Below are 23,979 nucleotides of genomic sequence, written 5' to 3' on the forward strand. Positions count from 1 at the left end.
AACTCGGTGCTGTGGGGACGTCCGGCTGATGTCCAGTCCCTGGACTAGGCCCCGGCATGTTTCCCCGTCAAGACACTGGTCACTACCAGCCGGCCGGGGGTCCCCGCTGGTCACTACCAGCCGGCCGGTGCCTCCTGCTTTGGTACGGTGCTGTCCGCAGCCTCCCGACTGTGGCCCTGCTTCTCAGAGGTCCAGGGCTGTGGCAGTGGCGAGTGGCCCAGAGGAAACACACGCACACACGCACTCCTTGCTTCCGAGTGGGATATGCTTGTAGACGTGGGACAGCGGCCGTTTCCTCTGCGTGGCGGCTTGTCCCCTCAGGAGGAGGGGCGGCACACAGCGCCGGAGCCATGGCCAGCCTCGCGGGAAGGAGCGTGGGCAGACGTAAGCGGAGGCTCAGTGGACGCCCCATGCGTGGACAAGGCCGTGTCGGGCCGTTGCCCACGCGGGTAGACCAGTGTGACTGCGGAGGCGTCACTTGCAGCATCACTAGCCCTCGGCCTGGACCTTGCATTCAGCCTTGTGTTTTTAGTGCCCGTTTCTTCCCCAGAAACACGGGAACAGTGTTCTGTTCCTGCTGCTGCAGTCTCCTTTGTGACCCAACCCCGGCCTTAGGCTTCTAGCGACTGTACCCTGCGTTTGCTGGGAAGGGTTTTCTTTTCCTGGGAGAGGCCATAATGGAAACGAAAGAATCTTAAAGAAAGGACAAGGCCGGGGGAGGGAGTAAGTCCGGGAAAAGGAGGCAGGAAGTGTTTTCAGGGACACGTGAGGCTCTCGCTGTGGACATGAGTGTCAAGAGGGTATCTGGAAACTTGTCCGGGCAGGTGGCCCGTGTCTGCAGACATGCTGTGGGCTGTCCCTCGAGGCCTCTCCTGCCCCGACCGACGTGGTCTTGCGTCCGGTGGGAGTACATGTCCTCTGTTTCCCTCTGTGCAGCGGAAACCATAGTGAACGTGCTGGACTTCAAGAAGGACGTGGGGCTCTGGCATGGAATCCTGACAGTAAGTGCCACCCCGGGCCGGCTGGCTGCGCTTGGTGCCCCGGCGGGAATTAGGGTCCGTGTGCAGGGCGGCTTGGGGAAGCCGCTTCCCCTGCACAGGGAGAAGAGCCGTCGGCGTTAGGAGCCCTCGGCTGTGCTCAAGTGTGACTTCCAAAGCCCTGTCCCTGCCCCCATGGAGGGAGCGCGCGGACTCTCCCCAGGCAAACCGAGCGTCTCCTCCTGGCTCCTGGCGCTTCGCATGCAGTGACGCACCTCACTCTTGGGCTTGGGGCACGACGCTAGCGTGCAATTTGGCTGTGACATCCGTGGGCCTTTTCTCTCTACGAATCTGTATCTATGAATATGAGGGACGCCTGGTCCCTTTCGTGGCCGGGGCAGGTCCCAGGGGTCTGCCGTGGTGACCGTCGGGCTCCCGTGCCTCAGGGAGGTTCGTGCCCGCAGATGAGTGAGGGCGGCTGGAAGCTGCGGGCGGGTTTGTGGAGACACAGCCGTGTCCTCTAAGACGCTGAGCCTCAGGACACAGCTCGGGGCCGGCCGTGTGTGTCCTCGGTGCTGACCTGCACTCCCTGCTTCTCTGGGCGTCCTGTGCTGGAACTGTGTCTTTGCAGGGGTGGAAAATTCTAGTGGCTTTCCCATGAGCAGTGGCACATATGTACCGAGAGCAGGCCTGGAGCTTTCTCTGTGAGGAGGGGCCTGTGGGCACCGTGTGGACGGGAGGTTGGGGCCGACTCGCCCCTCCGGCCGCGGCTCCATTCTGCCCCAGATGCCGGGCAATAGTAGGACACGGGGATGCAGCTCCCTGTGCACGCTCACGCGGTGGGCACAGGGCCCGGGACCCCAGCCGGTCTCAGCCTTGCTGTCTGCGGCTCTGTGCCTGCAGGCCCGTTGCCTGCCCCTGGGCTCCCGGCACCGCGGCGTTGCTACCCGTCAAACACAGCGTCGGTCCTGCGTGGGGTCTGTCCAGCCCAGCGTGCGGCAGGCACGTAGCCCCCCTCCCTGCCCCAAGGCCGTGGCTGCTACCAGTTGAGTTTCTCCTTGGCGTCACTGTGTGGGGAGCTGTGTGCCAGGTCTCGGTGTGGTCACCCAGTGTCACCACGGCTCCGGGCCTGCAGCTTCTGCGTCCCTTGCGGCTTCCTAGAGCCAGGCCCGTCTGCTGCTAGACGCACACACTCCTCTGCGTCTCACACGGCAGAGGGCGCTCTCGGTCCCGCGTGGAGCAGGGGCGAGCTTGTGACGGGCCCGGCCCGCGGGTGGGGTGCCTCTCCCCCCAGCGTCTGGCAGTCGTCCCTGTGTTGCTTCCAGAGCGTGATGAACATGATGCACGTCATCAGCATCCCGTACTCGCTGATGAAGGTCAACCCGCTGTCCTGGATTCAGAAGGTCTGCCAGTACAAAGGTACGTCACGGGGGCCCTCGGGTCCACAGTTCCCGGGCTGACGGCGCGCCGACTAACACCCTTCCCTCTGCTGTTCCCGCAGCGAAAGTGGCTTGTGTGAAATCCAGGGACATGCACTGGGCGCTGGTGGCACACAGAGATCAGAGGGACATCAACCTCTCGTCCCTGCGGATGCTGATCGTGGCCGATGGCGCAAATCCCTGTAAGTGGCAGCTGGAGAGTCTCGAGCTCGACGCACGCCTCCACGCTCCACGCTCCGCTCCGCTGGGTCCCGTCGCTGCTTGTCCGGAGGCGGCCCTCCGTGGCCACCTCCCCCGAGACTCCCTGCGGCCTCCAGCTGCCGTGGCAGGTGGCGGGGTCCTGGGCTCGAGTCCTGGTGTTCCCACGTCCTGATTCCGTAGAGAAAGATCCTGACTTTCTCATTTTAGCCTTCTCTTTCTTTAGCAGAAATGCATACCTAAGTCATGAAATTTCATGACGGTTGAATGAAGTGGTTCCTTGGCCTTGGCATGGCTACTACTCGGGAAGTAGTAATTACTGTTATTTTACGGTCTGCAGGAGTTTTCTTGATTAGGAAAGTAAGTTGTCATTTTAGTGGAATTTCGTCATCAAATCCTGTAGGAAGCACCACCCAGTAGAGCGAATTCGCAGTCCCACAGGGCGCCACGAACATACCTTGAGAAGTTCCGCTCTGGGTTGAGGCCAGACGCAGTGAGCTTGGTCTGGGCGAGAGCGAGAGCTGGGGGGAGTGGACGAAGGAGACCGTGTGTTTCTGTCCGTAAGCGGTGCCGCGTGCGCATACGTAGGTCCAAGCAGCACATGCCCTCTCAGAAAGTCTGACTCGCACATGGGGACTTGCGCCCACGTGGTTCAGCGTAACTTGTCTCGAGGGTCTCCTGCTTCCCGAAGAGTGGTTGGAGCCACCTGTCGTGCGCAATGCCAGCTCCCCCGTGTTAGGACGTGGTCTCGCCCCGAGCTCCCTGGGTGTGCTGACCCCGGAGTGTTCCTCGCTTCACCTGGACGTTGCACACACGCACACAGAGCATGGCGGGGCCAGCCTCAGGGAGGGCCCACGAGCTCAGCACACGGCGTTTCCGTACGAGGTTCTGCTGGTAACCCTCGGCTTCTGTCGGCTGAGCGGACCATCTCTCACGGTGACGTGAGGGGTACGCGTGAATGAGGCGTGTTTCCGCACTCTGGCCGCAGCCCGGCCCAGGGGCGTGCAGGGAGTGGGGCGGTTTCCCTGGACCCCAGGCTTCCGCCTGCTGACGGTCCTCCCTTTGCCTGCAGGGTCCATCTCGTCCTGTGACGCCTTCCTCAACGTCTTCCAGAGCAAAGGCCTGCGCCAGGAGGTCATCTGTCCGTGCGCCAGCTCCCCGGAAGCCCTCACCGTGGCCATCCGGAGGTACGGCCGGGCGCCTGCATGGCGGGGAGGGCAGAGCCCAGCCTGTGCAGGGCAGCCTTGTTTCCTGGCACATGGGGGAGTGGAGTCTTCAGGGTGGTCCGGATTCGCTGGTGAGAAACGCTGTGTCCCTCTGGGGACAGACCTTGTCCCCCGGTAAGTGGACACTATGGGTACGTCACCACACGTCCCACGCTGACGTCCCGGTGGGGCGCTATGCGGGGAGGGCTGGGGGAGCGCCGTCTGCTGTGAGTGCGGCGTGGGTGGCAGCCCGGCCCGCGGACAGGCCCTTTGCGCCAGCACACCCTGAACCCTGAAAGACCCTGGATTTCTCAGCTCTCAGGTTGTGGATGGCCATCACGGGGCTGCAGGGTGTGCATGGGTCGAGACCTGCTTTGCCCGTGCCCTTGGTCGTGGGTCCGTCCGCCTCCTCTCGGGCCCCACGCCCTGCACGCTGGTTACGGGCATGTGAGGCCGGCCCCACCCCGGCTGAGAGGTTCAGGGAGGGCCTGTCCCGTGGGCACCTGCCGTCCGTCACCCTCGTGGCGTGGGAACGGAGGGTTTACACCGTCTGTGTATTTCCGGCTCGGGGTCAGACTTGTTTCTCGGTATCTCTGGGCTCGGCCCTAGTAAGGTCGTCTTCTGCGTCACACACTGCGTGCCCCATTGCAAGCGCAGGTGCTCGAGCTTTAGCACACGGTGCATGTGAGTTCCGTCCTTGTCACCGAAAGGCTTCGCAACGGTACCCACTGGGAGGTTGTAAGTAAGATTTACCGTGTTCTGACGGTTTTAGCCAGTAGTTAGTGTAAAATAAACCAGACTGTGTGAAGGGCTGGGAAGTCAAAAAGCTTTAGAAGATCAGCAGCAAGGTTTAATTTCACTTGAACCAGAAAGGAGAAGTCCGTGACCTACTGTAACTGATGAGGACATCGGACACCAGGAACCGGAACCCAGCCATCGCTGTTAGAAAGGTGTCGGTGCTGTGCCGGCAGGCGTCGGTGTGCAGACAGTGTCCCGAGTTAAAGTCTGGCTTCGGACGGGATGCTGGGGGCCGCGCCGGGGACGGGCTAGCACTGGGCTCCTCCGAGACCAGCAGTCAGCGATCTGGGTGCGGCCTGACCACAGGGTCCCTGCCACCGTGTCCCGGCCGTGGCCTCCCGGCTGCAGGGTCCCGCTGCATGGCCTCCACCTGAGAGTTAGGATTGTGCCACTGCGTGACGGGGCGCCCGTTGCTGCGGAGAAGTCACAAGGTGAGGGACTGAGACCCGTGGACACTCCGGCTGTGTCAGACCGTGGGGTCATGTGCTCTCCTAGGTATCTGCTTCCTGTGCGTGAGATCAGGCCAGACCAGACTGACGCAGGGAGAACTCAGCGAAGGGCCTGTCATTGTTTCTCTAAAAATGTCGAAAAATCATTAAAATTTTTAAGAAGATTAAAAACTTAGTACCCCAAATAGGCAAATGAAGCACTATTTCCTGGGCTCATGTTCAGTTGCTTCCAGCGCACTTCCCCTGCGGTCAGTGGCCACGCACATCCCGGGCAGGCGCACTCTCCCCGTGCACCCCCACGCATTCCCCGCATGTCCCCCCGTGTCTGCATGGATCCCCGTGTTTCTCCATGCGCCCCCACGCGCCCCCCTGCTCCCTGCGCGTTCCCGATCCCCCGTGCTCTCCACACAACCCCACGTGTCCCCATGTGTACTCATGCTACTCGTATGTCCGTGTATGTCCCTGCATGCCCTGTCCCCACGTATCCCTGTGCTCCCTACTTGTCTCCGTGGTCTTCACACACCTCCACGCATCCCGGCACATCCTTGCGCAACCGCTGCACACACCTGCGTGGCTGAGTCTGCACCTGACTGGCCGGGCGGGGTGCTTTCAGAGTCCCTCATCCTTCCCTCCCTGCAGCTCGTGGACACCTGGACACAGTGGACGGGTCGGCCGCCCACTGAGCAGGTGGAGCGGTTGTGCTTATAGGGCCACAAGTCCGCCAGCCGGCCTGGCTTTGACCTGGCTGGCTTCTGTCTGCAGACCCGCCAGCTCCTCTCAGAGCTGACTACCCCCTCCTTGAGGTCTCGTGTGCGATTTCCTGGGTAGCGGGTAGAGGAGCCAGGAGCCAGGACAGGGCCACAGATACAGAGGAGCCCCTGCGAGCCCTGCATCCTGGACTGCACCGTGGTGGGAGGTGGCTGGCGTGGGTCGCAGGTGGACCTGACCCTGCCCCCGGAGAAACGCGAGGTTGAGGCCTTGGCTGGATCCTGCCGTGCTCTCCTCACAGGGTCTCCTGTACCTCGTGGAAGGTCCGCACACTGTTTCCTGGACTGTCACTCACAGTTGGGGGTTTGCGTTGGTGGTTCAGTGGTAGAATTCTCGCCTGCCACAGTCCGGGGTTTAAAGCGGGAGACGTGTGGCTGGGGGTCCAGTCCGTTTCTACCCCAAACTGGCTTTACTGCAGGCATTTCCTAGCCTCCAAGAGCGATGTGCGTTCCCTTCCCTGGCGCTGTGTGAGGTCGCTGGTCCGTCTCAGGCGTGTCGGTCCCAGCCGCGTTCCCATGAGCGTCCTCGGGAGCCACGGCATCTGGAGACCAGCTGCTCTCGTGATGCCTGTGGATTTGGAGTGTCCGTGGGAAGACAGTAGCGAGACAGGAACACGGAAGTACCCCGAGACTCTGCACGTGCTGTGGGGGTGTCACCCCCGCGAGGGGTGCACCGGCCCCACCCCCACGGGTGCACAGCCGCGGTCTTTGGTCTGTGTCGGGGAGGGATGCGACCCACTGGGGCACACGTGGCCATCGTGACACGGCCGTGCAGCTCCTGCCCGTGGATTTTACAGTGTGACCGTCACACTGGATGGGATCAACTAGCGGGGACTCACGTCAACTCTCAAGAGTGTGGGACCCGTGGCTGCCAGCACGTCCAGGCAGTGGGAATCTCTGCTATGGCCCGGCCTCGCCGCAAGCTTCCAGACGCTCCTGTGAGGACTGAACAGACTGACACGATGGCAGCCTTGGCTTCTCTGCCCTTCAGGGCCCCGTGTGTCCTCTCTCTCCGTCCGTCTGGAGGGCTGCCTGGAGGCAGGGCCGCCCACATTGGAGAACCCCTTCCTGAGCACACAGTTTCCAGAAAACAGGGTGACCAGAGAGGACGTGTGTTGGCAGGAAAAATCCTATTTGCAGCTTACGGTAAAAATAGGTCTCTGAGGCTGGGACCTGGAGGGAGGCCCGGGCACAGTAGAGCAGCTCTGTCCCCTTCTCTGCCGGACCTTCGGTTCACCCCACACGCGTCCTCCCCCTGGGAGACTACGTCAGGCCCACGTGCACAGCCTGGGGGCTTAGACGCTGCGGAGTCGGACTGCCTGCGGAGAAGGCGGCCAGCGCACGGCTCGGTTCTCCTCCTCCCGCTTCCCGGCCCTTGTCTCGTCAGCCCGACGGGGCCGTGGGTGTCTGTCTGCCGGGCACGTAACCGTGAGCAAGGCAGGACACACGTGGGGGCCTGGGAGGGCACACTGCCTGTCTCAGGCCACGACAGGCTTCGCCGTGTGCTGTTCCCACGTGGAGGGATAGGAGCGCACGTTCCGGAGTCACCGGCCTGACGGCCCGTGCCCGTGCTGAGGTTCGTGGGCCACCGCCGTGCCTGCCCAGTCCTGTGCGCCCGGCCGCGGCGCAGCTGACAGGAAGCCCTGTGAATGTTGAGGCCCCGCGGCCCTTTGCTGAGAAGGCAGTGCACGAGCCGCGTGTGCGTGAGCTCCTGGCTCTGCACAGAGAGCCTCGCTCTTTCCTCAACCACCGCTGACTGACAGAGCGATGTCACGTCCTTCAGAGAACTTCCCTACAACCACAAGATGCGTCAGTAACAGAAGAAATTCTTGTTTTCCTGAGGTGGAGTCTAATCCTCACTTACTTACAGACTTCGGTATAAAGTCATCTCTGGGAGTCAAGATTGTGGAGTGTAGCAGGCTGAGACTACTTCAGCTAGCAGGAGATCAGCTAGATAGCTCATTTAAAGATTGCTAACACCTGAAAATCCATCAGCAGATGGAAGAGAAGAAGAACAGCAATTCTGGAAACAGAAAACCACTTTCTGAAAGGTAGGACCGGCGGAGAAGTGAATCCAAAGCGACGGGAAGACAGACCCCGGGGGGAGGGGCCAGCTCCCGGCAAGCGGGGGAGCAACGGCTCACAAAATCAGGACTTTTAAAAGTCTGTTCCGCTGAGGGACATCGCTCCAGAGGCTAAACCGGGGTGAAGCCCTCGCGGGGTCAGCGTGGCCTCAGGTCCCGCAGGGTCACAGAAGGATCAGGGGTGTCTGAGTGTCGCAGAGCTTGCAGGTATTGGAACGGGAAAGCCGGCTACAGAGACAGAGCCGACAGTAAGCTCGCAGCTCGGGGTGACCTTGAACCGGTCGCAGGCTCGGTTGAGCTCAGAGCGCGGCCGGAGGTCAGGCAGACGGGAGTGACTGGGCGCTGTTCTCTGAGGGCGCACTGAGGAGTGGGGCCCTGGGCTCTCGGCTCCTCCAGGCCGGAGACCAGGAGGCCGCCATTTGTATTCCCGTCCTCCGGAACTCTACGGAAAGCTATCAGGGAACAAAAGCTCCTGAAAGCAAACCCAAGCAGATTACTCACCCCGGCCCCGGGTAAGGGCGGTGCAATTCCGCCTGGGGCAAAGACACTTGAGAATCACTACAACAGGCCCCTCCCCCAGAAGATCAACAAGAAATCCAAGTTCACCTACCAAGGAGTGTGGATTCAATACCAAGGAGAGCAGCAGAATTCTAGAGGAGGAGAAAGCCAAGCACGGAACTCATGGCTTTTTCCCTGTGATTTTTTAGTCTTGCAGTTAATTTAATTTTTTTCTTTTTCATTTTTTTTTTCTCACCTTCTGGTAAAAATTTTTTTTTAACTTTTACCCTTTTCTTTTTTAACGTTTTTTAACTAGTTTATCTAATATATATATATTTTCTTTTTTATATTTTTCTTTATTCGTTTTCATTTTTTTTAATTCTTTTTTTTTCTTTTTTTTCCTTTCTTCCTTTTTGAACCTCTTTTTATCCCCTTTCTCCCCTCTCACGATTTGGGAACTCTTCTGATTTGGTTAAAGCATATTTTCCTGGGGTTGTTGCCACCCTTTTAGTATTTTACTTGCTCCTTCATATACTCTTATCTGGATAAAATGACAAGACGGAAAAATTCACCACAAAAAAAAGAACAAGAGGCAGTACCGAAGGCTAGGGACCTAATCAATACAGACATCGGTAATATGTCAGATCTAGAGTTCAGAATGACAATTCTCAAGGTTCTAGCAAGGCTCAAAAAAGGCATGGAAGATATTAGAGAAACCCTCTCGGTAGATATAAAAGCCCTTTCTAACCAAGTTGAAATAAAAAAAGCTATTAATGAGGTGCAATCAAAAATGGAGGCTCTCACTGCTAGCATAAATGAGGCAGAAGAAGGAATTAGCGATATAGAAGACCAAATGACAGAGAATAAAGAAGCTGAGCAAAAGAGGGACCAACAGCTACTGGACCACGAGGGGAGAATTCAAGAGATAAGTGACACCATAAGACGAAACAACATTAGAATAATTGGGATTCCAGAAGAAGAAGAAAGAGAGAGGGGAGCAGAAGGTACACTGGAGAGAATTATTGGGAAGAATTTCCCCAATATGGCAAAGGGAACGAGAATCAAAATTCAGGAGGTTCAGAGAACGCCCCTCAAAATCAATAAGAATAGGCCCACACCCCGTCACCTAATAGTAAAATTTACAAGTCTCAGTGACAAAGAGAAAATCCTGAAAGCAGCCTGGGAAAAGAAGTCTGTAACATACAATGGTAAAAATATTAGATTGGCAGCTGACTTGTCCACAGAGACCTGGCAGGCCAGAAAGAGCTGGCATGATATATTCAGAGCACTAAACGAGAGAAAAACATGCAGCCAAGAATACTATATCCAGCTAGGCTATCATTGAAAATAGAAGGAGAGATTAAAAGCTTCCAGGACAAACAAAAACTGAAAGAATTTGCAAACACCAAACCAACTCTACAGGAAATATTGAAAGGGGTCCTCTAAGCAAAGAGAGAGCCTACAAGTGGTAGATCAGAAAGGAACAGAGACCATATACAGTAACAGTCCCCTTACAGGCAATACAATGGCACTAAATTCATATCTCTCAATAGTTACCCTGAATGTTAATGGGCTAAATGCCCCTGTCAAAAGACACAGGGTATCAGAATGGATAAAAAAACAAAACCCATCTATATGTTGCCTCCAAGAAACTCATTTTAAGCCCGAAGTCACCTCCAGATTTAAAGTGAGGGGGTGGAAAAGAATTTACCATGCTAATGGACATCAGAAGAAAGCAGGAGTGGCAATCCTCATATCAGATCAATTAGATTTTAAGCCAAAGACTATAATAAGAGATGAGGAAGGACACTATATCATACTCAAAGGGTCAGTCCAACAAGAAGATCTAACAATTTTAAATATCTATGCCCCCAACGGGGGAGCAGCCAACTATATAACCCAATTAATAAGAAAATCAAAGAAACACATCAACAATAATACAATAATAGTAGGGGACTTTAACACTCCACTCACTGAATTGGACAGATCATCCAAGCAAAAGATCAGCAAGGAAATAAAGGCCTTAAACGACACACTAGACCAGATGGACATCACAGATATATTCAGAACATTTCATCCCAAAGCAGCAGAATATACATTCTTCTCTAGTGCACATGGAACATCCTCGGTCCTAAATCAGGACTCAACCGGTATCAAAAAATTGGGATCATTCGCTGCATATTTTCAGACCACAATGCTCTAAAGCTAGAACTCAACCACAAAGGGAAGTTTGGAAAGAACCCAAATACATGGAGACTAAACAGCATCCTTCTAAAGAATGAATGGGTCAGCCGGGAAATTAAAGAAGAATTGAAAAAAAATCATGGAAAGAAATGATAATGAAAACACAATGGTTCAAAATCTGTGGGACACAACAAAGGCAGTCCTGAGAGGAAAGTATATAGCAGTACAAGCTTTTCTCAAGAAACAAGAAAGGTCTCAGGTACACAACCTAACCCTACACCTAAAGGAGCTGGAGAAAGAACAAGAAAGAAACCCTAAGCCAAGCAGGAGAAGAGAAATAAAGATCAGAGCAGAAATCAATGAAATAGAAACAAAAAAAAAAAAAAAAAAATAGAACAAATCAACGAAACTAGGAGCTGCTTCTTTGAAAGAATTAATAAAATTGATAAACCCGTGGTCTGACTTATCAAAAGGAAAAGAGAGAAGACCCAAATAAATAAAATCATGAATGAAAGAGGAGAGATCACAACTAACACCAAATAAATACAAACAATTATAAAAACATACTATGAGCAACTCTACGTCAACAAATTTGACAATCTGGAAGAAATGGATGCATTCCTAGAAACATATAAACTACCACAACTGAACCAGGAAGAAATAGAAAGCCTGAACAGACCCATAACCAGTAAGGAGATTGAAACAGTCATTAAAAATCTCCAAACAAACAAAAGCCCAGGGCCAGACGGCTTCCCGGGGGAATTCTACCAAACATTTAAAGAAGAACTAATTCCTATTCTCCTGAAACTGTTCCAAAAAATAGAAATGGAAGGAAAACTTCCAAACTCATTTTATGAGACCAGCACCACCTTGATCCCAAAACCAGACAAGGATCCCATCAAAAAAGAGAGCTATAGACCAATATCCTTGATGAACACAGATGCGAAAATTCTCACCAAAATACTAGCCAATAGGATTCAACAGTACATTAAAAGGATTATTCACCACGACCAAGTGGGGTTTATTCCAGGGCTGCAAGGTTGGTTCAACATCCGCAAATCAGTCAATGTGATACAACACATCAATAAAAGAAAGAACAAGAACCATATGATACTCTCAATAGATGCTGAAAAAGCATTTGACAAAGTGCAGCATCCCTTCCTGATCAAAACTCTTCAGAGTGTAGGGATAGAGGGCACATACCTCAATATCATCAAAGCCATCTATGAAAAACCCACCGCAAATATCATTCTCAGTGGAGAAAAACTGAAAGCTTTTCCGCTAAGGTCAGGAACACGGCAGGGATGTCCATTATCACCACTGCTATTCAACATAGTACTAGAGGTCCTAGCCTCAGCAATCAGACAACAAAAGGAAATTAAAGGCATCCAAATCGGCAAAGAAGAAGTCAAATTATCACTCTTCACAGATGATATGGTACTATATGTGGAAAACCCAAAAGACTTCACTCCAAAACTGCTAGAACTTGTACAGGAATTCAGTAAAGTGTCAGGATGTAAAATCAATGCACAGAAATCAGTTGCATTTCTGTACACCAACAGCAAGACAGAAGAGAGAGAAATTAAGGAGTTGATCCCATTTACAATTGCACCCCAAACCATAAGATACCTAGGAATAAACCTAACCAAAGAGGCACAGAATCTATACTCAGAAAGCTATAAAGTACTCATGAAAGAAATTGAGGGAGACACAAAGAAATGGAAAAATGTTGCATGCTCCTGGATTGGAAGAATAAATATTGTGAAAATGTCTATGCTACCTAAAGCAATCTACACATTTAGTGCAATTCCTATCAAAGTACCATCCATCTTTTTCAAAGAAATGGAACAAATAATACTAAAATTTATATGGAACCAGAAAAGACCTCGAATAGCCAAAGGGATATTGAAAAAGAAAGCCAACGTTGGTGGCATCACAATTCCGGACTTCAAGCTCTATTACAAAGCTGTTATCATCAAGACAGCATGGTACTGGCACAAAAACAGACACATAGATCAATGGAACAGAATAGAGAGCCCAGAAATAGACCCTCAACTCTACAGTCAACTAATCTTCGACAAAGCAGGAAAGAATGTCCAATGGAAATCAGACAGCCTCTTCAATAAATGGTGTTGGGAAAATTGGACAGCCACATGCAGAAAAATGAAATTGGACCATTTCCTTACACCACACACGAAAATAGACTCAAAATGGATGAAGGACCTCAATGTGCGAAAGGAATCCATCAAAATCCTTGAGGAGAACACAGGCAGCAACCTCTTCGACCTTAGCCGCAGCAACATCTTCCTAGGAACAACGCCAAATGCAAGGGAAGCAACAGCAAAAATGAACTATTGGGATTTCATCAAGATCAAAAGCTTTTGCACAGCAAAGGAAACAGATAACAAAACCAAAAGACAACTGACAGAATGGGAGAAGATATTTGCAAACGACATATCAGATAAAGGGCTAGTGTCCAGAATCTATAAAGAACTTAGCAAACTCAACACCCAAAGAACAAATAATCCAATCAAGAAATGGGCAGAGGACATGAACAGACATTTCTGCAAAGAAGACATCCAGATGGCCAACAGACACATGAAAAAGTGCTCCATATCACTCGGCATCAGGGAAATACAAATCAAGACCACAATGAGTGGTTTTAGTCAGAATGGCTAAAATCAACAAGACAGGAAATGACAGATGCTGGCGAGGATGCGGAGAAAGGGGAACCCTCCTACACTGTTGGTGGGAATGCAAGCTGGTGCAGCCACTCTGGAAAACAGCATGGAGGTTCCTCAAAATGTTGAAAATAGAACGGCCCTATGACCCAGCAATCGCACTACTGGGTATTTACCCTAAAGATACAAACGTAGTGATCCGAAGGGGCACATGCACCCGAATGTTTATAGCAGCAATGTCCACAATAGCCAAACTATGGAAAGAACCTAGATGTCCATCCACAGATGAATGGATCAAGAAGATGTGGTATATATACACAATGGAATACTATGCAGCCATCAAAAGAAATGAAATCTTGCCATTTGCAACAACATGGATGGAACTAGAGCGTATCATGCTTAGCGAAATAAGTCAAGCAGAGAAAGACAATTATCATACGATCTCCCTGATATGAGGAAGTGGTGATGCAACATGGGCGCTTAAGGGGGTAGGAGAAGATTAAATGAAACAAGATGGGATTGGGAGGGAGACAAACCATAAGTGACTCTTAATCTCACAAAACAAACTGAGGGTTGCTGGGGGGAGGGGGGTTGGCAGAAGGGGGTGGGGTTATGGACATTGGGGAGGGTATGTGCTTTGGTGAGTGCTGTGAAGTGTGTAAACCTGGTGATTCACAGACCTGTACCCTCGGGATAAAAATATATGTTTATAAAAAATAAAAAATTAAAAAATAATAATAAAAAAAAAATAAAGTTGTCTCCGTCTGGAGGCTCACCCAGAGCTCTTTCTCTACATGAAGACACCATCTTCTCCCAGAGAGTCCCAGGTTCGCTGGCACCTTCCGGGTCTCTCTGCAGACCTGCCACCCGCTCAGTCCTCGAGAAACGGGCGTGTGTGTTCACTGCGCGTGGCACAGGTGTGCGAGGGAAAGAGGCGACTGTCGCTGGGACCCGCTTGCCGTGAGCGGAACCCCGTTCCCGCCTCATGTGGGTCAGTGGTGGCTCGTGTGTTGGCCTCTGGCAGGGGAGCAAGGTTGCTCCAGAGGGACAGCCGAGCCAGACATCGTCTGCGCCGTCCTATCCTTGCCGAAGCTGTGATGGTTTAAATGTGTCCACTCGTTTTGCTGTGACATTTGGGCTGCCTGTTTCAGAGTAAAGACATGAGCCCGGTCCTTGGGCATGGCCCGGTGTGTCCTGCCTGCTCTCGACAACGGTGTGCTGGCCCCGGGCCTCACGGTCACTCCTGCGGACAGTGCAGTGTGACCCCTGCCACGTTGCTCCTGCATAAAGCGAGGGGCCGTAAGATACACGGGAAAAGGTCTAGTTTTAACGCTAAAGTATTTGTGTTTTGCTCCTGACATATTGGTTAGAGACAAAAATAACTTTGGAAAAGATCTTTATCGGCAGCAGAGAGCCGTTAAACATTATGGTTTCACAAGCACGTAAATGTCTCCGCTCCGTTTGCACCGTCCTTCTCGGTTTCACACCCGTCCGTATCCGTGACCAAAACTGAAGTAGAATGATATTTTCAAAATCTGGACAAAAACCCCGCAGAGATGCCCGAAATGAAGGCGCAGGCCGCAGGTGGTGTTGGAAGTCGTGCTGCGTTCCTTGAAACCAGTCGTTTGGGACTGTGCCCACGTGGTCTTGGCTGAGCCTTCGTGTCCTGGAGACACCCTGGGTCCCGGGGAAACACAGCCTCTGATGGCGCGCTCGTGCCCAGAGCGGCCCCGGAACACAGCACTCTGCTCAGCCCTGGTTCACGCAGGCGAGGATCCATGACGTCTGGGCCCGAAGCCGCAGACGGGCCTCCCCCGTGCTGAGAAGCTGCGTGGTGGCTCGTGCCCCCGGGGGCCTTGGGGTGATGGAGTCACAAACTGTGTCCTCGCCGTTCCCTCCGGGAGAGAATCCGTGGGTCCCGTGGACACAGTCCAGGCTGTGCTGTGAGAGGGGCCGCCGGGTGGGTTCCCCGATGCTCTGGTGTCCCCCGTGCATTGTCTCCTGGAGCAGTAAGAGTCAGGGCACTTCAGAGTGTCATCGTGATCTCAGGGCCACCTTATGCACCAGGAAAGGCAGGTCTTTTCAGCGGCTGACTCTGCCATGTCCCCGTGGACCAGTCCTTTGAGACACTCGATTTTTCCACTTGCCAAGAATAGATGTGAACAGTGTGTATGCTAACGTGTGTGCACACACTCCCTGGTCCGCACTGTGAACACGTGCATCTGCTCACACGTGTGCTCACACGTGTGCAGACTCCCCAGTCCCTGATATGAAGACACGTGTCCGCTAACATGTGTGCACACACTCCCCGGCCCCTGGTGTGAACACCTGTGTCTGCTAACACGAGTGCACACACACCCGGTCCCTGATGTGAGCACGCAGATCTGCTATCACGTGTGCATTCCCCCGGGTCCTCCGCCCCGGCCGTCAGCCCTTGGCCCAGCAGTCAGAGCCCTTGTGCCCCAGTGCAGGCCGTGTCACGTCTCTCCTCCCACCAAGACTTCGGGGAGACGCAGGACTGTGCAGAGCCTGGACACTGATGTCCGTGTTGTGACTCTGGCCGCTCTACTGTGGAAAGGGGGGTGGCAGGCAGAGTGGAACTGGATTTCAGTGCACCCTGCCCGGGTCACGTGTGCCCCACGTTCCTTCAGAGGAAGCTGTGGACGCACGGCCCGGCCCTCCGGCTGCCCCGGCTCCCTACGGCCCGGCCCCTCAGTGGCAGCTGGCCTGCAGGGGTGCTGGGGCTCCGAGGCCTGGCCATGCTCTCTCCCTCCCTCTGCACAGCCTTTGTTGGCGTCCCGACCGCGGTCCTCCGGGCTCGTCGCCTTCCTTAAGGTTCACACCTTCTCCCGTGCTTTGGGACTTACTGGTGTCTCCGTGGCTCGTCCGTCCCAGCCCCACGAGCACTTTGTAACTAGAGCCGTGAGGGACAGATGCCCAGCGCATGCAGGTCCTGCTCACAGGCATCCTGGTGAGAGCAGCGTGTGCCCGTGAGCCGGCCGGTTTCTAGCTCCAGGGAGTCGTGTGTGTGCCCGTCGGCCAGCTGCGCTGCACACAGCAGGCCCGGCGCCACTCCGGGCCTGGGGTTTGGTGTCGTGTTCTGGTCGTCCACTGAGACAGCAGCAGCAGGAGGGCCGTGTCCTTACTGCCAACTGCACGTCCCCCTCCGCGCCCCAGGGTGGGTCCCGAGATAATGGGTGGAGGTCAGACAGGAGGTCTTGGGCAGCAGCCTGCGTGCGTCCACACTGATGCGCTAACACGCGTGCGGAGAGGGCAGCTCAGGACCCCAGAGCAGGGGTGGGAGATCTTACGTACCCCAGGGTGTAAGTCGCTACGGAGGAGGCCGTGGATGGTCAGGAGTTCCTGAGAACAGAGACGTGAGCACAGGTAGTGCCCTCGGCCCTGCCGGGCTCTGAGCGAGTGTCCCCCAGAGCCCCGCCCGGGGCTCCCACCCCGTTGGCTGGGACGTCTCCGCGCCCGCGTGCTCCGCGGGGGGCGTCTCTCCCAGGCTCATAGGTAGATTGGGACAGGAAGACAAAGGAGCCCAGGTACACTCGTAGTGTTCTCCATAGAATTAGGAGTGATGGCGTGACCCAAATCAAGACAGACCTTTGGCTGCGGCGGCTGTCCCCCTTCTGTTCCTTGCTGGGTGCCGTTCTGCAGTCTGATGGCTGTCCCCGTCCATGTGAGACACTCCTGCACACTGCTGGCCCCACGGATGAAGCCGCCACCGTGAGCCCTGAGTGGGGGTGAGTGTGGATGGCGAGGACTGGTGGTCAGTCCAGAGAGGAGGGGGTGCTCACGTGCAGAACCTGCTTCCTTCGCTGACCAGTCCTATGTAAGACATTTTCAAACAGGACAGAAGCAGCTTCTCTTGAATTTTATGAGCACGTCCCTCTCTATGAGTTAGAAAACCCCCGTTCCCGGTGTTGGACGTGAACGACCGTCCATGCAGAGGTTGGGACAGACTCTTGTTTCACAAACAAGCCCACACACGTAGCTTCCCACTGGCTGATTTCTTCCCCAAGCACAGGGACACTTGGAAATGTCCGTGCCTGCACAGTAGAAGCCGGGTGAGAGGCGAGGCCACCTTCTTCGTCCCTTTCAAGCTGCTCTGAGCAGGGGTCGGGGCGGCTGGTCCACGGCCCTGTGGTCCAGGGGGCGACAGAATGGGCGCTCGGTTGCATGTCTTCCCCCGAGCCCAGCGTAGGAGGGGCTACAGCCTCTAAGTCTGTTTCTGCTTGTTGGCTGATTTACAAAGAAAAAAGTATCTGGCTGCCAGTTCACCTGATTTTGTTGGAAAGAAAAGTCGGCCCCCTTCAAGGGAGCTCTGATGACCCCTTGTTCCGGTGGGTTTGAGGACTGACATTCCCCTTTCTTCTCTCGTCCTGGGCTTAGTAACCCTCCCAGGACAGCTGAGCTGGGAAACGAAGAAGACCCTGGACTTGGGCGAGCCCAGCCTTTAGGGACAAAACCCAGTTACTGCACGAGGCCAGTACTGAAGATGACACTGGACATGTGTCCCGTTAGTCACACCAGTGGGGCATTTAGTCTGTGGTTTCCTTCTGTGAGACGCATATGTGGACCAGCCAGCCGCGTGGCTATGGAGGAACCGCCAGGCGGCCGTGGGCCTGCACCGTGCCGGGACAGCTGGGCACATCCGTCAGCCCCTCTGGCCGTTCTGAGCTGGCCTGTGCAGAGCAGAGAGCTGGACGTCACAGGCCGGTGACCATGGATGTTCATTATCCTGACGTCCCTCCTCCGGTCAGCAGGAGAACTGTCACCAACACCACAGTGAGTGCGTTGGAAGGTTTTGGGGCTCCGAGTTTTCAGCAGGATTCTCAGACATCCCACTTGAAACACAAGCAGGGTGCGGAGCTGGTCCTGAGAGCCAGCCCTAGACTCTGGCCATTGTCTGGGGACAGCAGCTGGAGCCCTGCTTCCTCTCCAGCCTCGTGTTGCCACAGTATTTAATCGTCTTTCCTTTTAAGCTGTCACCATCCAGGTCTATGTTGTGTGTTTCCTTTTTCTTTGAGGGTTATTTTAAAAATTAAATATATTGGAGAAATAGGACTTTATGATGTGTAAACGTATCTGTGAAATTGTTTTCAAAGGGCAAATTGTAAAATGAAAACCAGCGAATGATCTTCTGGTCCTGTGTATCCCTGGGATGCTGTCTGGTTCTGTTTCCGCGTCTGGAATGCAGAGGAAAGAACCCACTTAAAAAAAAAAAAAAATTTTATTTATTTATTTGACAGAGATCACAAGTAGGCAGAGAGGCAGGCAGAGAGAGAGGGGGAGGAAGCAGGCTCCCCGCTGAGCAGAGAGCCTGATGTGGGACTCGATCCCAGGACCCTGAGATGATGACCTGAGCCAAAGGCAGAGGCTCAACCCACTGAGCCATCCAGATGCCCCAAGAACTCACTTTTTAAAGCTATGTTGTGGTAGTGTTGCTTAAACCAAGAAAGTGTTCTGCGGCTCTTTAACCACAAGGTATCATTTCAATACCTTGAAGCATTCGCAGTGAAAGCTAATAATTATGTAAAGCAATAATTAAATTGGCGATTCCAGAGGAGACCAGAGATGCCCCTTTGCCACCCGAATCATTTTGCATGTTGAAAACGTCCCCCCGGACATTAGAAAATGGGAGGACCCGAGGGAAGGACCCGGCACCGGGTGCACATCTAGAGTCCGACTCGGACCGCCCCGCTTGAGGCACTCCAGCCAGGGTAGCTGAGGAGCCTGTGAATTTTAGTGGGATTTTCAGAAACGGCTTGGACTGCCCCAAGAAAGGCAACTGTGGAGATCCATGATCTTATTCTTGTAACACGAGAGTAAATACATTGTTGGTGATTTTAATCCGGAAGTTTTGAACTTAGGTACAGTTTTAGAACTTCTTTGGGTATAAAAATGTTGGCAGATGAGACTCCGCATCCCTAACCGGCAATGTGGCGTGACTCAGAATGTGGAAGAGCCAAGCGACCAGAGTGCCTCGTGCGGGCTGTCCGCCCCGCTCACCTGCAGGAGTGCGTCCCGCCCCGTTTTGTGTTTGGTCGGACGGTGACCGGCGCACGCTGCGGTCCAGGTATCTGTCCCACATACAGAGACCAGGGCCAGTTCCCCGCCGGTGCGCGCCGAGCGCCTGCCCGGAGACACAGCCAAGAGCCCGGGGGAGAGCTCAGCTTGCACACAGCTTGTGGGGCAGATCCGGTTCCTGGCTGAGAGGAGGAAGCGCCTCTGACGGTCTCTCCAGCAAGAAAGAACCTGAAGCCACAGACCAGTGGGTGGATGTGACAGCGGTGGAGAAAACGGCCCCTTCTCGCGCTACAGACCTCCTCAGGCAGGTGCTTTTTAGTAAGTGGTTCTTGCTCTAGCCAGAGAAAGGGGAAGAAAATGCCTCGCTGCTCGGAGGGGCGCCGCGTCGATCCTGTGTCTTTCCCTGTCGTGAGCCTTCCGTGCGGGCGTCTGCTGTGTTGTGCACAGGCTCTCACGCTGAGCACTGACGGGGGAGCACATGCATGGATTTGACTGGATTTCTTCTAAAATCCACGTTCCCAGAGTGTTCCCTGGAAATGTTATTTCCGTTAAAACAGAAATAACCCCCGCAGAGTCTGTGGCTCCGCACCCTTCGCAGGGCATTTCCACCTGCCGCTGTTATTTTCTCGGGGCGGCCGCTGCAGTACATGAGCTCACGCGCGTCTGCAGAAGAACGTCCACTGCGGACGGCAGGGCCAGACACGCGCAGCAGGGCCGCTCCCCCACGAGGGATGCCCTCTATCCACAAAGGAGGACCTCACTGGTCAGCGGCCGGAAAGTGGTCCCTCGCTGACACACGCAGATGGCAGCGTAGCAGCGTCTTCCGCAGGGAGCTGTGTTCCAGGAGGCGCTCTGATGCCCGTGCATAACCCGCGTGTACTCCTGTGTGTGCAGCTGGCATGTGCATCCAGACCGTGTGTCCAGCGGTGCGTGCACCCCACGTGGGCACCGATGGCTCCATATGCTCTGTGTCCAGTGAGGCCAGCACAGCACCCAGTGGATTTCAGAGTCTGCTGTGTAGCGTGGCACAGTGCCTCCTTCAGGCCTCAGAGTCCGTGTCTGTGGGGGGCATGAGTGCCATGCCACGTCATGGCCACGTGAACGGCACGTGAGTCTGTACACGTAGAACCTCTGTATGACTCGTGGGAGAACTCAGGCGTCAGCTCACGTCAGTGTTACTGCAGCGACATCATGTGTGCTTGGGCGTGTGTGTTCTATGACAATGGGCTGTGAATGCAGAAATGTTGTAGCAAGTCCTGGTGTCGGCAGAGGAGCGGCTCTCTCCTGAGGCTTCGCTCCCTTTGCTCTCTGGGTGTTTCTCAGTCGACCGTCTCTGGAGCTGGAGGTTGCCTCCATCCGAGGGACCCAGGGAAGGATCTTCGCCGTTGTGCTTGCAGAAGGCTTCAGGGAGAGGCCGCGGGGCTGAAGCCTTAGAGATGCGGGGGCCGCTTCTCCATAAACCCCCGGGAAGGGAGGTCGTCCAGATGCCTTACCCCTTCCTTCCCTGCGTTTCTTTCCCCTTGGTGTGGTTGTGAGCGTGGCCAGGGGTGGCAAAGTGCAGGTGTGTTCCCTGAGACTTCGAGGACATACGTCTCAGGTGTCACAGAGCGTGACCACCTGAGGGTTGTCTAGCATTTATCCAGGTGGGACACCCATGACAGGTAAGCGGCAGGTGTGCGCGCTATCCCGGTGAAGCCCCTGGCAGTCAGGAGCATTCCCATGGCCGGGCTGGTGTGCACCTCTGTCCTCCGTGTGTTAACTTGGGCCGTCCTGCAGTAGCTGTGATTACAGGGTGAGCCACACACAGCTGCGTGTTACCCTCCTGCCGTATTCCTGAGCACGAAGACTCTGTGCGCCCAGAGAGTTGCTGGGATGTTCCCGCTTCCGCGACACCACAGCTTCCATCGCGGCCTTGAACCCTGAGGCTGACGGGAGGGCCAGGCTCCCCCCACCCTGGCTCAGCTTCCCGGGTCTGATCATAAAACACAGCTTTTTGAAATCTCTGGGAATTCTGCTCATAGGGTCACGTTTTCACTCTCACCTGGTTTAATCTACTGGGACTTTTAATTTCCTAGGAAGGTGTTAATGGAGAGAAAGACAGGCTGGGGTGGTTAAGAACCAAGGGGACACAGACCCAGCCAGCAGCGACAGATGGCCTGGACCCAGCAAGTCAGGAGCCGTCTTAGGGTTGAGGACGGTGTCGGTCTGGGTGTGTGGAGGCAGGACTGCCAGGAAGTGGCCTTCCCCGAGGCCAGATGCGCAGGGTTGGAGGCCAGAGTGAGCTTGACACCTGGGTCTGCCCCTCCGTTGGGCCTGGGGCCGCCCCGCCCCGTTCTCTTCGCCCGTAAGCAGGCAGGATGGTCTGGCCTCCCTCCCGGGGCTGCTGGGAGCAGCCTTGGCACGTGAAGTATTACGGCCGCGTCCGGCGTGGGACCGCGCCGCATGCACGGTAAATCAGAAGGCGATACCCCTCGTGGGAAGGGGCATGCCTGGGCAGCTGCTCCGGTGTCGTTCGTGTTCTAAACGTCGCTGCTTCTCTAGAGGGAACTTGCCGCAGTATTGCCGATTACATACCAGTGGAATAAGATGCGCGATCGCGTGTCACCAAACACCTCCCGCAGCTAGGACAGGGCGGTGGACGGGCGCGCTCTGCGTCCCCCAGGGGTCACACACGCACACATGGGAGGCCCCGCGAGCTCTGCCGGGGAGAGAGCAGGACGAGACGAACGTGCTTGTTGGGGAGCTGCCATTCTCTGGGTACAGACGTGTTTGTGCGGCTCCTGTTGCAGTGCGTGCGGAAGCGCCGGAGGCTCTCTGGTGGTGGCTGCCCGAGAGGCGGGGGCACGGGCTGAGCTGAGCACACACAGGCGCTCTTGCTGGGACTCCCGGAGCCTCACGCATCCACGGGGACGCCGTCCTTGTGTTTCACACACAGCGTTGGCTCTGAAGTTTCCCCAAAAGGAGAGTGTGCTGTGGGGAGAGGGGACGGGAGGTGTCTGCGTCGGGACACGGGCTGTGCTGTTGGTCTGGGTCCCTCCGAGCCCCCCGGGGGCGCAGACGACCAGGTTCACATACCCGTGCCTCGGTTCCTGGTCTGTACGGTGGAGGGTGGGGCAGGTGGGCGTGCGCCGTGCTGAGCCCGTGTGCGTGGGGCGTGGAGCGCTGGCCACGGAGAGGCGGGGGCTGCGTGGAGCTCGGGCGGGAGGGCCTGGGCTGCTTGCGGAGCAGGAACGCTGCCACCTGGGACTGGTCCCAATTTCACTGGGACCTTGTCGGCGGGGTGACCTGCAAGCCCAGGACCGTGTCCCAGGGACTCGCGTGCTTCTCTTCCAACTGTTTAAGTGTCCTTCGTCCGCAGAGGAGAGAGTCTGGGCTCGGAGTTTTCTGTGACCCGCGAGGGACTCTGTTAGATGAGTGCAAAGCAGCAGGTCGGAGTAATGCGACGGGGTCCTTGTTTCTGTGGTGTTGGTTTGTAAACACGACTGACGACCCTCTCAGCAAACACAGTCCAGAGCTGGGCCGCCGGAGTCTCGCTTCCCGCTTGCTGTTCTGGAACGTAGGGAAGCAGGTGCCGTCACCACGAGGACAGGACATGCATCCGTGACTCTCATGGGCGCCTGTCGCTCCCAGCGCTTGTGGGTGGCTGGTCTCGGTCGCCGCCGACCCAGTGCTCCCGGCCACTCCTGCATTCTGCCTCTGTGCCTTCTGCAACTGCGTGCGCACACCTTTGAGCCCTGTTGTGTGGTGTGTCCGTGTCCAGGGCTGTCATAACTGCCTTGTGCTGGGGGCGTGGGAATGGGGACACTGTTGTCTCGGGTCTTGGGGCATCTGCCAGGCGGGGGCTCCCAGAGGCTCTGGCAGAGCATCTGCACCAGGTCCTCCCACTGCTGGTGCCCGTCGGTGGCTCCGTGGCTGGAGACGCAGCGCCCCGTGGCCACCGTGTCACATACCATCCGTGTCTCCTGCCCCCTGAGGTTGTCGGGTTGTGCCTACTCTAGCCCGTATGACCTCGTCTCAACCAACGGCCTCTGCAAAGGCCCTTTCATACTAATAAGGTCATACTCGGTGTCCCGGGACCAGGACCGGCCACAGGTTTTGGGGACACAACGCACAGCAGGTACTGAGCCTTTCGGTTCCTGACTGTCATGTCGCGTTCTGCCGAGGACAGAGCACGGGGTCAGGAGTCCTGGCAGCACAGGGCTCCCGTGGGGCTCCTCCTCTCGCTTTACAGAGCAGTTGAGGCTCCAGTGTCCGGGGCTCTTTTCCAGGTCGCTGCCCAGGGACCTTCTAGCTTAGGCAGAGTTTTCTTCTGCGTCTGCTTAGTTCCTTGTTCTTGATGCTTAGCGGATATAACAGTTCAGTTTCCAGACTCTCCTACACTTCCTTTTTATTATTACTATTTTTTTTGAGAAATTATTGACTCACAGCATAGGCTTCTTTTTTAAACACACCAGTTTCTTGATTCAAATAAGACTTCCTTCTGCACAGTTTAACTTTTATGTTTCCTTATTTATGTTTTTAGGTTCGTTACAAATCTCGATACTGTTTTAAGTCAAATAGCAAACTTCTGTTTGTCCTCCAGCTTTTAGATCCTAAAGCGATGTCGCGCGAGTGCATCGTTACAGCGACAGGCTGGTGCTCACCCAAACCGTGCTCTCACTTA

General features: G+C 55.0%; 1 protein-coding gene across 5 annotated transcripts in view; it reads left to right on the forward strand.

The window, feature by feature from the left end:
• DIP2C (disco interacting protein 2 homolog C) overlaps positions 1 to 23,979 on the forward strand; it is a 345,440-nt gene that overhangs the window by 239,186 nt on the left and 82,275 nt on the right. For all 5 annotated transcript variants that reach the window (XM_045072334.1, XM_045072331.1, XM_045072332.1 and 2 more), the window contains 4 exons: positions 937 to 1,001; positions 2,303 to 2,396; positions 2,479 to 2,598; positions 3,687 to 3,801. In XM_045072334.1, coding sequence (XP_044928269.1) covers positions 937 to 1,001; positions 2,303 to 2,396; positions 2,479 to 2,598; positions 3,687 to 3,801 — 394 coding nt within the window. The remainder of the gene's footprint in view (positions 1 to 936; positions 1,002 to 2,302; positions 2,397 to 2,478; positions 2,599 to 3,686; positions 3,802 to 23,979) is intronic.

The sequence above is a fragment of the Mustela putorius genome, unplaced genomic scaffold, assembly GCF_011764305.1.
Source record: "Mustela putorius furo isolate JIRA1106 unplaced genomic scaffold, ASM1176430v1.1 tig00004033_pilon_pilon_pilon, whole genome shotgun sequence".
NCBI classification, from domain to species: domain Eukaryota; kingdom Metazoa; phylum Chordata; class Mammalia; order Carnivora; family Mustelidae; genus Mustela; species Mustela putorius.